General features: G+C 37.9%; 1 protein-coding gene across 2 annotated transcripts in view; it reads right to left on the bottom strand.

Moving 5' to 3' along the window:
* The window catches only part of LOC141153611 (rap1 GTPase-GDP dissociation stimulator 1-A), a 128,708-nt gene that overhangs the window by 31,834 nt on the left and 83,563 nt on the right, over window positions 1–13,311 (bottom strand). For both annotated transcript variants that reach the window (XM_073638572.1, XM_073638580.1), the window contains 2 exons: window positions 5,178–5,306; window positions 1,927–2,052 (listed from right to left, as the gene is read on the bottom strand). In XM_073638572.1, the coding sequence (XP_073494673.1) occupies window positions 1,927–2,052; window positions 5,178–5,306 (255 nt within the window). The remainder of the gene's footprint in view (window positions 1–1,926; window positions 2,053–5,177; window positions 5,307–13,311) is intronic.

Raw genomic sequence — 13,311 nt, 5'->3', positions numbered from 1 at the left:
CAGTGACTTACAGGTCACTCTTCTCGGTGACCTGATCCACCACCCAAGATCTTAAGAAGGCGCAGTCATTCACAAGGGCCACGCATCCGCAGTAAAGTCCTGACGACGTTGCGAGAGCCAGACTATCGATCTGCACATGCGCTTCCAGAGAATGATGGCATGTGCGCGATATCTCGGGTGGGATTGCCAGTCACCAAGAAGAGTGACCTGTCAGTCACTGACAGGAGACCAGCGGCGGGAGGAGAAAGAGGAAGAGAGGTCGGAGAGCTATAGAACTACAAGTGAAGGCTAAGCCACCAGCTCTTGCCACCTCATTTGCATAAACATTCATCGATGGATTTGTAAAAAATGGAGGAATGAACTTAGAATACAAAGGTATAGAAGTAATCAACATTTCACATGCCTTACATAGATGATGTAAGTTTGGGGTCTAAAAACCTTCTGACAGGTTCCTTTTATACAGAAGTGAACCTTTAATGATGTAGAACAAGACTATACAAAAACACCTTCAAGAATCAAGTGACTAGAAAAAGGTTGTGTACAATAATCAATCGAATTGTGTATTTGCTTGCCAACTAAAACTTATAATAAATATATTGAAGATTCCATCAAGAAAGTGCACTATCCTTATACTGCGCCTCTAAAGCCGGGTTTCTCAACTGCAGTCCTCAAATAACAGAAGGCTATATTCACACATCATTGGTTTTTTCAGAATTCAATTTCTGAAGCAAAACTGGATCTCTTGCCAGGTTGTTGTTCAGGATTTGTGTTGCTGTTTTCTTACTTTTTTTTTTTGGTGCTTTTTTCACTGTCCTTTTGTCTCCGTTATGCATGTACATTAAGTTCGGTGGGAAAAAAAAAATCTCATTCTGGAATTGGCACAAAAAACGCTGAAAAAATGCTGAAAACTTGACACCTGCGTTTTTGGTGCATTTTTTCAGTGTTTTTTTTTTTCACCAACCATTACTTCCAATGGGTGAAAAAATGCTGAAAGAAGTGAAGTGCTCTATTTTGCAAAAAAAAAAAAATGCAAAGCATAAAATTCTGGAAAAAACAAACAAACCATGATGTTTGCATGAGATTACTGGAATCTCATAGACTTTGCTGGTACTGCAAAATGCAGCTGAAAATTTGCATAAAAAAACCATGATGTGTGAATATAGCCTAATCGGTCAAGATTTGAGAACAGCTGTGACAGATCTTGATATACCAACAATGGATATATCCCCAGCACCAGTAAGTCCTAAAAAATGATCCAATGGGGGTGCTTGGAGGCTAGAGTAGATAAACACTGCCCTATATTTTTCCAATGATAACACTATGTCCATAAGGGAGTATCTATAAATCTTTATTAACCAAAGTGCACCTGATTGATTTTTTTTGGGGTGGGCTTTTCCTGGAAAAAAAACCACCACCACAGCAAGACCCATCAGTTTTATAGTAGGGCAGGTAGACAGATTACAGCTTTATCTGATCCCAAGCATCAGGCTGTAAACAAATGTCATCTGGAATCCAGTACAAACTTCAGTAGGAATGGAAGAAGCGTGTTCCTCAGGGGCGGAAACATTCCGTCCCCCATGGTATTATGCGGTGCATCACTTATATGTGGAAGCAGACGGTATGACTTCATTAAACAAGCCATTATTCAGACTTATTTTTAAGCACATTTCATATTTTAGAGTTAAGATTAGGAAATTCACCACCTGTGCAAATATAACAGATACTTTTCCATAATGCTACTAATCTGATCCTTCTAATTAGCAATGTCCTTAAGAAGCAGGATAGAACTGGAAGTGATCCCATCTGCCTAGAAGTACATACACAAAATACTGGTAGCAGGTTAGAATAGAGTAGAAACAAAATCGTTCATTAGCACTTTAAAAACAGGTTACGTTTAAGAAATCATTGGGAATCAATTATTCTTACCATTTTCCGCAAGAGGAGCAAGGACTTCAAAAATCATTTCCTTCTTTTCATGCTCCGTTTGCTTTTTAAAAAGCTTAACGAGTTCATCTGCAACATTTGTAGAAGCGAACTGCTCTTTACTTGATTCTTAAAAAAAACAAACAGTGAAACAGAAAATGTTCTTGAGATGTATTACTTGTGTCAAGACAATTGAGCGGATGGGGAGAGGATTCAAAGTTAAAGATGCAGGAGTTCTGGTGCAATCAGCTGACAGTCTTGCACCACACATACAGTCCTGCTTATCGTTATTGGCACCCATGAAATTTAAGTACATAATGTGGAATATCTCCCGAAAAAAATGAATCAAGTGAAACCGTTTTTTGGTATAGAGCACTCGTGTTAAATACAAAAGAGCAAATGATGAATAATTTAAAACCAAAAACAATGGGAGGGAAAAATAGAAAACCCTAAAGCTTGCTATGTCAAAGGTATTGGCATCCTTTACATCAATTTAGTATGGAAACACATTTTGACTCCCCTGGTAAATCACAAAAGAGATTCATCTTGTGATTGTCGGTGCCCATGTAACATGAATTAGCCAATAAATTATGACTTCAGTGTTTTAAAAAGCCACATGGTAGGCCCTGTTCCTTTGTCGCAATGATGAAGACAAAGGAGCTGTCTGAGGACATCAGAACTGCTATTATTAGCAAACACAAGACTTCCAAAGGGTAAAAAGCCATCTCCAAAGACCTTGGTATCCCAATTTCAACAGTGTGCAATGTTATTAACAAGTTTGCCAGGCATGAAACCATTAAGAACCTCCCTGGACATGGGGAAAAGAGGAAAATTGAGATGTCTTTGAAGGTTGGTGCGAATGTTGTAAAAAAAAAAAAAAAACACCACGTCAAAACATGCAAAGACCTGAGGGCCAACCTGGAACAGTCTGGGGTCATGGTTTCAACAAATACCATACGCTGCACACTAAACCAAGCAGAGCTTTATGGGTAGAGGTCAAGGAAGAAACCATTGCTGAAGAAAAGACATAAAAAGGAATAACTGATCTTTGCCGAAGAGTAGCTTGACAAACCACAACCCTTCTGGGAAAATGATGAAACAAAAATAGAGCTTTTTGGCAATGCAAAGCAACAATATGTTTACAGACGGCGCAATGAAGCTTATAGGGAAAAGAACATCTTACTAACAGTTAAGCATGGTGGAGGAAAGCTGTGGGGTTGCTTTGCTGCATCTGGTAATGGAGGCCTTGACCATATCACAGGAATCATAAAATCAGAGAATTATCAAGAGATTTTGAAGCAAAATATCCCACCCAGTGCAAGAAAACTTGGAATGAGTCGAAGATCATGGGTCCTCCAGCAAGACAATGATCCAAAAGTACACAGGAATGGTTGAAAAAGAAAAAAATGGACAGTTTTAGAATAGCCAGCAATGAGTCTTGACCTCAATCACATTGAAAATCTTTGGAGTGAGCTGAAATCTGCCATTGGGAAAAAAGAACCCTGCAAACATTCAAGAGCTTGAACAAACTGCAAAGGAAGAGTGGGAGAAAATTCCAGCTGACAAAGACAAGAAGCTTATAGATAGATGGCTGCAAGAAACGTTTGGAGGCTGTCAGCAATGGGAAAGCTTGTGCAACCAAGTATTAATTGGGGGTGTCTTTATTGCAACACATGCTGTTTATTCTGTTTCTGCTTTGAAATTGCAACATGGAAGTTGAAAAACAATGTTTTATTACTTTGGACCACTAATTGAAAAATCCTGAGGATATAACTTTGGTATATTTCAATTTATTTCTGAAGATATTGTACAGTCTATGAAAAAAGTGAAGAGGTGCCAATAATGGTGAGCAGCATTGTATTTTGTTTTACACAGTTTTAATTAGTCAGAAAAGGCGAATGACTTCACATGCTGAGAAATGAAATGTGACACAAAGCCCCATAATTATGCAAAAACTGATGCCACAAATTACCTAAAGACCAACTAAATTTATCACTCAGCATATGCACATTTTCAGACTCTATAGAGTATGTTTTGATAGGATTAGTAAATCTGCAACAGGTAAACAGAAGGTACAATAATGGGCATATATTGTATTAATCATGAACCATCCACTGGTGTATGGCTGACTGTTTTCTCCTAACTTTGTTCGTAGCCTTTTATAGATCTTAAAATTTTAAAAGGATTGTGCCATAAACAAAAGTATATGTTAATCAATAGATCTTGGAATAAAAAAAACTCCACAATTGGATGTGTTTATAAACAATGTTCCTGTGCTGAGATAATCTTATAAATGTGCTCCGTCTTTGTACTGTGTAATGGCCGTGTCTGACCGTACAGGGAAATGGTCTGGTCATACCACAACTCCTGGGCAGGGGAGAACACAAAAAAAGAGTATACAGATAGGACAGCATGGGATCACAGCTGATTCTTTGTGTGAGTAAAACATGTCACTGCCTGTTTTTAAACAATATTTTACTTCAAAGAAAGTATCATCTGCGGTTCCATGCTGTAATGTCTGTATTGTCTTCTGCTTCCTCCCCTGCCCAGGAGATGTGGTATGATCAGACCTTGTACCTGTATGGTCCGACACGGCCATTACACAGTACACAGCAGGGGCACATTTATAAGATTATCTCAGCACAGGAACATTTTATTGAAACACATCCAATTGTGGAAATTATTTTTATTCCAAGATCTGGTGATTTAAATATACTTTTGTTCGTGGCACAACCCCTTTCTATAATAAAATTGAAGTCAGGCTTTCCTAATCTACTCCAAGACAATTTAGGCCTAATGCACACAGCTGTATAATAGCACTGTTCAACTTCGAAGCAGCCTACATCAGTAATACAACATCAATAAAAGCTTTATAGGGCTCTGATATACCTCTGCATGCCTTCAGTTCACAAGAGGTAATCTCCCCAATCCCCACAACACAGAGGCACACAGGCATCAGGCCTCGGGCATACAATGTGGCACTGCTGTGTGCATAATGCCCTAGCTAAAACTGATGTCATTGATGGACTCTTCTTCGAGAAGTTTATGTTCAGACTAATTTCAACTAAGAACTATAATGAATAGAAGGATACATAAAAAAAACAAATGCAATTATAATGTACTCATTTTTATGCATTTGTAATCATACCAAACAAACAGCAGGTTTTGCAAACATTTTTGATTTTCTTATGTTGGATGCATTGGAACAAAAAATCTATCCTACTGTTTAGTGTATACAGATTTAGCATACTTACCAAGCTCCGCTAAATTACCAAAGGCAACAAGGCACATTTCTGTCAAAGGAGTGTTCTGAGAATGAACTCCAAGGAGCTTCACTAACGTAGGAATCACTCCCATATTTATGAGCTGAGCTTGCAGAGAATCTAGAAGGAAACCAGATAACATGACTTAATCTACCCGGGTTTTAAAATGCTGATTGATCACACACTAAAAGCAATAAACCGAAATCTGTTCCATTCCAAGTCGTTTTGCACCTGCTGCCATAAATATGAAAGAATCAAATGTAAAGAAAGGTTAAAAGGCGAATACCATTAACACTCATTAAATACCACATCCAATAACACTTCACTAAAGGGACCGAGATGTATAGACAGTGTGCAAGACAAGTAATCAGGCTATATATGACAAAAGTCCAAAATAAATCCACTCCCTGTGCTTTGGGTTGTTTTATGTTTAAAGGGGACCTCAACTGTAAACGGATTTCCAGGGTGTCCCATTTCTGGGAAACCTAGCCATCAAATACAGGAGCGTAGGCGAGTGGGGCAGGAGAAGCATGTGTTCTATGCCCCACAAGCTACACCAGTCCCCAGTGTCGAAGGGTGATGTGAACCAAGCTTAAAAATGTGTTTTTTTATTATTATTCTCACAGTATATCTAAAGGTGTAAAGTTGTTTATCATTCACCCTACATGTAAATGCACCTTTAGATTTAAAATACAACACACTGTTCTCCAAATCGAATTTCAAGGTTAAATAGCAAAAAATATAACCATCAGTATAAAAATAAAGGGGTTCTATTATGCTAGACCTAAGTAAATGTAAGTCTGTGAGTGTGTTAAATATACACAAATTGTCTCTTCATAGAGGAGGAGGACTAGAACTCTAGTGCCATCTATAGGAAGTAACAATCCTAAAAGTCAATATTGACCCTCTAAGGAGCCTAGCCACATGACTTTGGATAAAAGTCAAACCAGGAATCTCAATTGGATACACTGTTTCGGTGTACTGCTCCTCATCAGTGCAAAGTGTGAGACCTGGTTTGGCTGGGTGAGAGGCATCTGACCAGGATACAAGGAGTAGGTGGCACTAGGGTTCTAGATCTCTTCCTCGCTGAAGAGACAATTCGCATATTTCCCAGAGGAGCATTGCATGGCTTGACATGTCACTCTCCGCAAAGAGAAAAGTTACCCCTTATATATTCACACACAAATGCATACATGCACAAATAAAAGAATATTAGGATTCCTAAACACAGGCAAAATGACTGATCGTTTTCAGCAAGTTTCCGGGAAAGAGCAATAAAAGGCAATTTACAGTGATGGTGACAGGGGCAATGCAAGTTAAACTGGGGATATCGTAAACAGTGATCGTTTCTGGAAGAGATTAAGTGATAAATAATACAGAAATACAAAATAATTTTAAAATAACAGTAAATTATACAGCAGCCACATGACCGTTGCTTTTATTTAATTTCCTTACACAGTGATTATAACCCGAAAGTCAGAAGTCTGCATTTATTATATGCAAAGGAGCCAAGACAAAAACACTAATCGACAGGAGATGTTGAAGTCCAAATCAGTAAAAATAAAGTAATTAGTAAAATACTATACATGACACTTTAGAGGTTAGCCATCACTTACTGATTGAGGGGTACGAATACAAGTGACCCGGCTGCAGCAGTTGTCCCTGCACACGTCAAACCAACTGGACAGTGAACTTCAAAAAAGTCTAAATTGCAATTGGCATAAGATAACTACACACGTGGTCAAAATTGTTGGTACCCCTCGTTTAATGAAAGAAAAACTCACAATGGTCACAGAAATAACTTGAATCTGACAAAAAGTAATAAATTAAAAATTTATGAAAATGAACAAATGAAAGTCAGACATTGCTTTTCTGCTTCCACAGAATTTAAAAAAAAATTAAAAACTCATGAAATAGGCCTGGACAGAAATGATGGTACCCCTGAAAATAATGTGACAAAAGGGACATGTTAAATCAAGTTGTGTCCACTAATTAGCATCACAGGTATCTACAATCTGGTAATCAGTCAGTGGGCCTGTATATAGGGCTACAGATACTCACTGTGCTGTTTGGTGACATTGTGTGTACCACACTCAACATGGACCAGAGGAAGCAAAGGAAAGAGTTGTCTCAGGAGATTAGAAAGAAAATTATAGACAAGCATGTTAAAGGTAAAGGTTATAAGACCATCTCCAAGCAGCTTGATGTTTGTGAATACAGTTGCACATATTATTTAGAAATTTAAGATCCATGGGACTGTAGCCAACCTCCCTGGACGTGGCCGCAGGAGGGAAATTGATAACAAATCAAAGAGACGGATAATACGAATGGTAACAAAAGAGCCCAGGAAAACTTCTAAAGAGATTAAAGGTGAACTTCAAGCTCAAAGAATATAAAAGTGTCAGATCGCACCATCCGTCGTTGTTTGATCCAAAGTGGACTTTAAGGGAGACGACCAAAGGAGAACACCATTGTTAATACAAAATCATAAAAAAGCCAGACTGGAATTTGGCAAACTACATGTTGACAAGCCACAAAGCTTCTGGGAGAATATCCTATGGACAGATAAGACAAAAATGGAAGTTTTTGGCAAGACACATCAGCTCTATGTTTACAGACGAAAAAATGAAGCATATCAAGAAAAGAACACTGTCCCTACTGTGAAACATGGAGGAGTCTCTCATTTTCTGAGGCTGCTTTGCAGCGTCTGGCACAGGGTGTCTTGAATCTGTGCAGGGTATAATGAAATCTCAGGACTATAAAGGGATTCTAGAGAGAAATGTGCTGCCCAATGTTAGGAAAGCTTGGTCTCAGTCTCAGGTCATGGATCTTGCAACAGGGATAATGACCGAAACCACACAGCTAAAAACACCCAAGAATGGCTAAGAGGAAAACATTGGACTATTCTGAAGTGGCTTCTATGAGCCCTGACCTAAATCCTATTGAGCATCTTTGGAAAGAGCTGAAATATGCCGTCTGGAAGAGGCAACCTTCAAACACGAGACAACTGGAGCAGTTTGCCCATGAGGAGTGGGCCAAAATACCCGTCGAGAGGTGCAGAAGTCTCACTGACAGTTACAGGAATGGTTTGATTGCAGTGATTGCCTCAAAAGGTTGTTCAACAAAATATTAAGTTAAGAAGAACCATCATTTCTGTCCAGGCCTATTTCATGAGTTTAATTTTTTTTTTTTAAATTCTGCGAAAGCAGGGTTGAAAAGCAATGTCTGACTTTCATTTGTTCATTTTCATAGATTTTTAATTTATTACTTTTGTCTGATTCAAGTTATTTCTGTGACTATTGTGGGTTTTTCTTTCATTAAACGAGGGGTACCAACAATTTTGACCACGTGTATATATATTTCAGTACACTTAGGCACGTTTTTAAAAGTCGTTTTTGTACACTGCGAGCTTGCAGTCCTTAAATGTAAGCCCCAGATTAAATGAAAAGCACCTCACCTTCTTCAGTAATAAAATACATGAGCAATAACATAGAAAGGCAGCAACTCACCGATTCTGTTGCAATTAAAAGTCCTCTAATCCAGAAAAACTGCTAATCCATCAAGCGGTACATTGCAAGGCAGAGCAAGTCCTATCAGTATAATTAAACACAGCTGGACTCCAATGAAGGAGTAAAACCATCTCAAGGAGGATCACAAGGAAATGGACAGCATGAGACTTGTATAAGTGTCTGAGCAAAGGGTCTGAATACTTATGACCATGTGATATTTCAGTTTTTCTTTTTTAATAAATTTGTAAAAAAAAACTGAAATGTAGAAATTTTTGCAGTCAAGATGGGTACTTTAATGAGAAAAAAATGAACTTTTTTAGAATTTACCAAATGGCTGCAATGAAACAAAGAGAGAAAAATGTAAAGGGGTCTGAATACTTTTCGTACCCACTATAGAAATATATACATGCATAGGTGACTATATAAAACAAAATCAAAAATCATCATGAGAAAAAACAAAGTATGCAATACTTAATACACACTAGAAATAGAGTGGATAATATTGGGCAACAGACTATTTCTAGCATGTGTAAGCTGTTTATAGCTACCTTTCCCTTATGTGGTTTCATTATGGTGCAATATATTGTGGTGTATTATTTATATAAATGCTGTGATATGCACATGCAATTCATTACTGGTGGACACTAATTTCCATTTACATTTTTGTACATCTGTATGTGTTGATATTATATGCAATATATTTATGGTTGGCAATAACAATATCATTACATATCAATTTGCGATGCCTTACGTTATATGTATGTTATATGACCTCATTTGTATTATTGAATAATATTTCCCACTGCATATGATTTTTTCTCAGGTCTCATAATATTTGTTCTGTTTTTCTGTATTTTTGTCCCACAATATGTATTGATTTTATCATACTAATATTATAATTGTTATATTATCATTAATGAATTACATAATACATTGATATATTTTTACATTTTGGATCTTTCTTAGTCTCTATAGGTTTATATTTCTAGCTTGTATTGCAAATTGCTTATTTTATGTTTATTCACATGCTGAATGTTAGTACAACATGGACACGGTACACTGAAAAGTACTGTTTTTTTTAATTTTATTGTATAAATAGTAACTTATGCATGTATATTTTTTATGTCCGATATGTCATATGTGCACCTACAAAAACTGTCTTATAAAAGGTACAAATGGGACTGAAACAATACATCCGTTTTTTGGGATTGGTATGAAAAAAAAAGCTGAAGCATAACTACCAGTGCAGAGTTGTGCTTTTTAGAATATGCTGCATTATATAGGCAAAAGAATGTTAATTTTGTTGGAGTGCTGATTTAAGAATTAAAGCTCTGAGTTTTGGAGATGTCAATTTATTTTTGAAGATTTATAGTGCTAGCATCCCACCCAAGAGCTCCCAAGATCTCAGCATCCTAAACCCTTTTGAGTGTAACAGACTAAAGACACCGGTGCAAACCACAGTGACATCTGAATTTTGCAGTTATTTGTTGAAGCTTTACCGATTCCAAGTTTTCAATGCAGGACAGAGCAAACTAAAACACGACTACACAAAAATAATTAAAAATAAAATAGCAAATCAACACTGCATACATTAATGGAACGCAGTCATGTGGGGGTCTGGGTCTGACTTCTGGGATCTCCACCAATCCCAAGCATGGAAAGACAGACTCCTTTAGCTTTTCTTCAGAACAACAGTGCAATGGCTATCTGGTGTTCATACACAGCTCTATTGTACTGCTCTGATATACACCACCAATTTTTGACACAATTTTTTTTTTGTTAGGAAGTTAGAAGGGTTAAAAGTTGACCAGCGATTTCTCATTTTTCCAACAAAACTTACCAAACCATTTGTTTAGGGACCACATCACATTTTAAGTGACTTTGGGGGGCCTATATGACAAAAAAATGTGATTCAGAGGAAACCCCCGACTGAACCACTCACCATAAAGAGGTAGATGGAGACACTTTGGAGTCCATTTGGAGTCTGCTCCGGTGGTATCCATCTTTTTAGGCATGCACAGATCTGTGGTCGCCCACACTTATGTGCTAAAAAGATGTTCAACATGATGGGACACCGCCGGAACATAGACCAGTCCAAAAGGACTCCATCGGCCTCATGAGTGGGTGGTTTTCTTCAGGGGTTTTGTCTGAATCGCGGTTTTGGAGAATTTACACGGAAACCCCGATATAAGCGCTCAGCGGAGAGTGCAGGATAAATGTGAGCCAAGCCTTGTTCTGATTTTTGGGAGGCAGAATGAACAAATAAACAACAGTACCAGAATAGTTTTTTATTTTTGTGTGTTTCACAGTGCGGTATAAGTGATGAGGCGGATTTATTCTTCGGGTCGGTGCAATTACAGCGATACCAGATTTATATAGGGTTTTTTTTTAGGTTTTGCTGCTGTCACAGTAAAAATGCTTTTTTAAAACAAGTTTTTTTTTCCCCATCACCATATTCTGAGAGCTGTAATTTTTTGGCGAACAGAGCTGTATGAGGGCTAATTTTTTGCGGGAAGAGTTGCAGATTTTTTTGGTACCATTTTGGGGCACATATTTTTTGATAGCTTTTTATTCAGATTTTTCAAATACAGAAAGAACAAAAAACAGCAATTCAGTTATTGTTTTTAATTTTTGCACCGTTCACCATGCGGTAAAAGTGATAAGACCGATTTGTTCGTCGGGTCGGTACGATTACAGCGATACCAGATTTATATGTTGTTTTTTAGGATTTGCCATTTTTACAGACTAAAAATATTTTACAAAAATGAATTTGTTTTTGCATCATCATATTCTGACAGCTGTAACTTTTTTGTTTTTTTGCCGAATGAGCCCCTTGTAATAACTTAAATACCGCTGTCATGATTGACAGCGGTATTTAAGGGGTTAATCGGCCCCAAGACCGGCCGGGGCCGATATTGCAGGGTGTCAGCTGTCAGATATAGCTGACACCCGTGGGAATTGACGCCGCCGGACAGCGCTATTCCCTTATTCCAGATTGCCGCTTTACAACGACAATGAGGGAATAAGGCCCGTTTTAACGACCACCGTTTTAATGAGTATCGGTGGTTGTTAAGGGGTTAAAGAAGCCCCTCTCATGAACTTTTTTTTACTACATCTGTGTATATGTTGTCAGAGTATGACTTTCTGACAAGGGTGCCAGTCCTGGGATTCTGATATATCAATTATACAAGAGCTGTTGGGGAGCAAAACTACCCCACAGTGACACATAGTGCAGTTAAATCATGCTCTGACCTTTATGGTGTATATAAAAGACTTTATATACCTTAGTAGAATTTTCCGGCTATATCATGTGCATGCGTACAAACAGGATAATATTCAACGAAAACATAAGTATATTAACAAAAACAGTGTTCTTTGGGATACATATCCAAATGTCTTTAGGAACAAGATTTATGGAAGTACTAGAAAAGATGGAAAATACAGTCCCCCAATTAGCCTTAGGGTTATTTTCAATGGACAGTTAACCATCCTCCACTAGACCTGGCATACTATAATTTTATTAAGATGTCTAGAATAGAAGAAAAGACTACATTTTATTCTATATACTAGTAGAAAATTAACTATGATTACTATAAGAAATGTAATACTTTAACAATGTGTATATACTCTTGTGTGCGTGCTAATATACTCACCTACCGCTGTAGTCTCCAGTATCCAGCGCCGTTCTGCTCCTCTTCCAGGTCACGCAGAGTATAGTGTGACCTAGAGAGTCTGAAGAGCGTTCTTCAGATACTCCAAGTCACACTGTGCTCTGCGTGACCCAGAAGTGGCTTTTACTATGCAAGTCTATGGAGTATCATAACGAGGCTCCATGGACTCAAATTGTAAAAGACTTCAGGCTCACGCATAGAGCGAGCCGGAGAGTCTGAAAAGTAGTGACATCACTCAGAAGAGAACCAGAGCAGCCCTAGACATCACTCAGAAGAGGACCAGAGCAGCACTAGATACCGGAGAAGATGGAGGTAGGTGAGTATGTTAAACACACACACACAAACATACTACATACACTGTCTAAGTGAAAAAAAAGTTAATGGAAGGTCATCTTTAACAAAATCTCAAAAGTCCATTCTTGAGTAGATTGGCTGAATACTATTCCAACTCTGAGAGATGATCCTTAGGATCTTATGACAAACACTCACTGTTGTCAGATGGTAAGAAGCAACATTTTAAATGGCTTGAGGCAAGTATTACCAAAAACTGGAGGTACACTTTAAAAGACGAGTCCAAGGACATCGCCAAGATATGCTACAACAAGATCATAGGTGAGGGATCATCCTCTGGACCCTCCACCTAGAGCTAAATGAGCAACACAGTGTAAAGCAACATACTACTTGAAGGAACTTTGTTGAAGTCATGAGTACAGATTTCACATGGTCCCTTCATTCTAAAGAATGAGTATCTACTTAGGAGGGGGGTTGCTTTAATGATAGGATACAGTTTGCAGCCTTACATTCTCATTGTTCTGTGTCTGGTCTACAGTTACCCATCTATTAGCTAAAGAGATTTGCCAAAATGTGTCTATATTTTCTTAATTAAAAGTTTGTTTGTTTATATGAACGGATTGTGAAACACAAATGAATATATTGATGCTATTG

This window comes from Phyllobates terribilis, unplaced genomic scaffold (assembly GCF_046119375.1).
Source record: "Phyllobates terribilis strain yellow unplaced genomic scaffold, ASM4611937v1 Scaffold_1__5_contigs__length_1240528914, whole genome shotgun sequence".
Taxonomy (NCBI): domain Eukaryota; kingdom Metazoa; phylum Chordata; class Amphibia; order Anura; family Dendrobatidae; genus Phyllobates; species Phyllobates terribilis.
The sequence above is the reverse complement of the archived record's forward strand: the minus strand, read 5'-3'. Positions and strand labels throughout refer to the sequence as shown.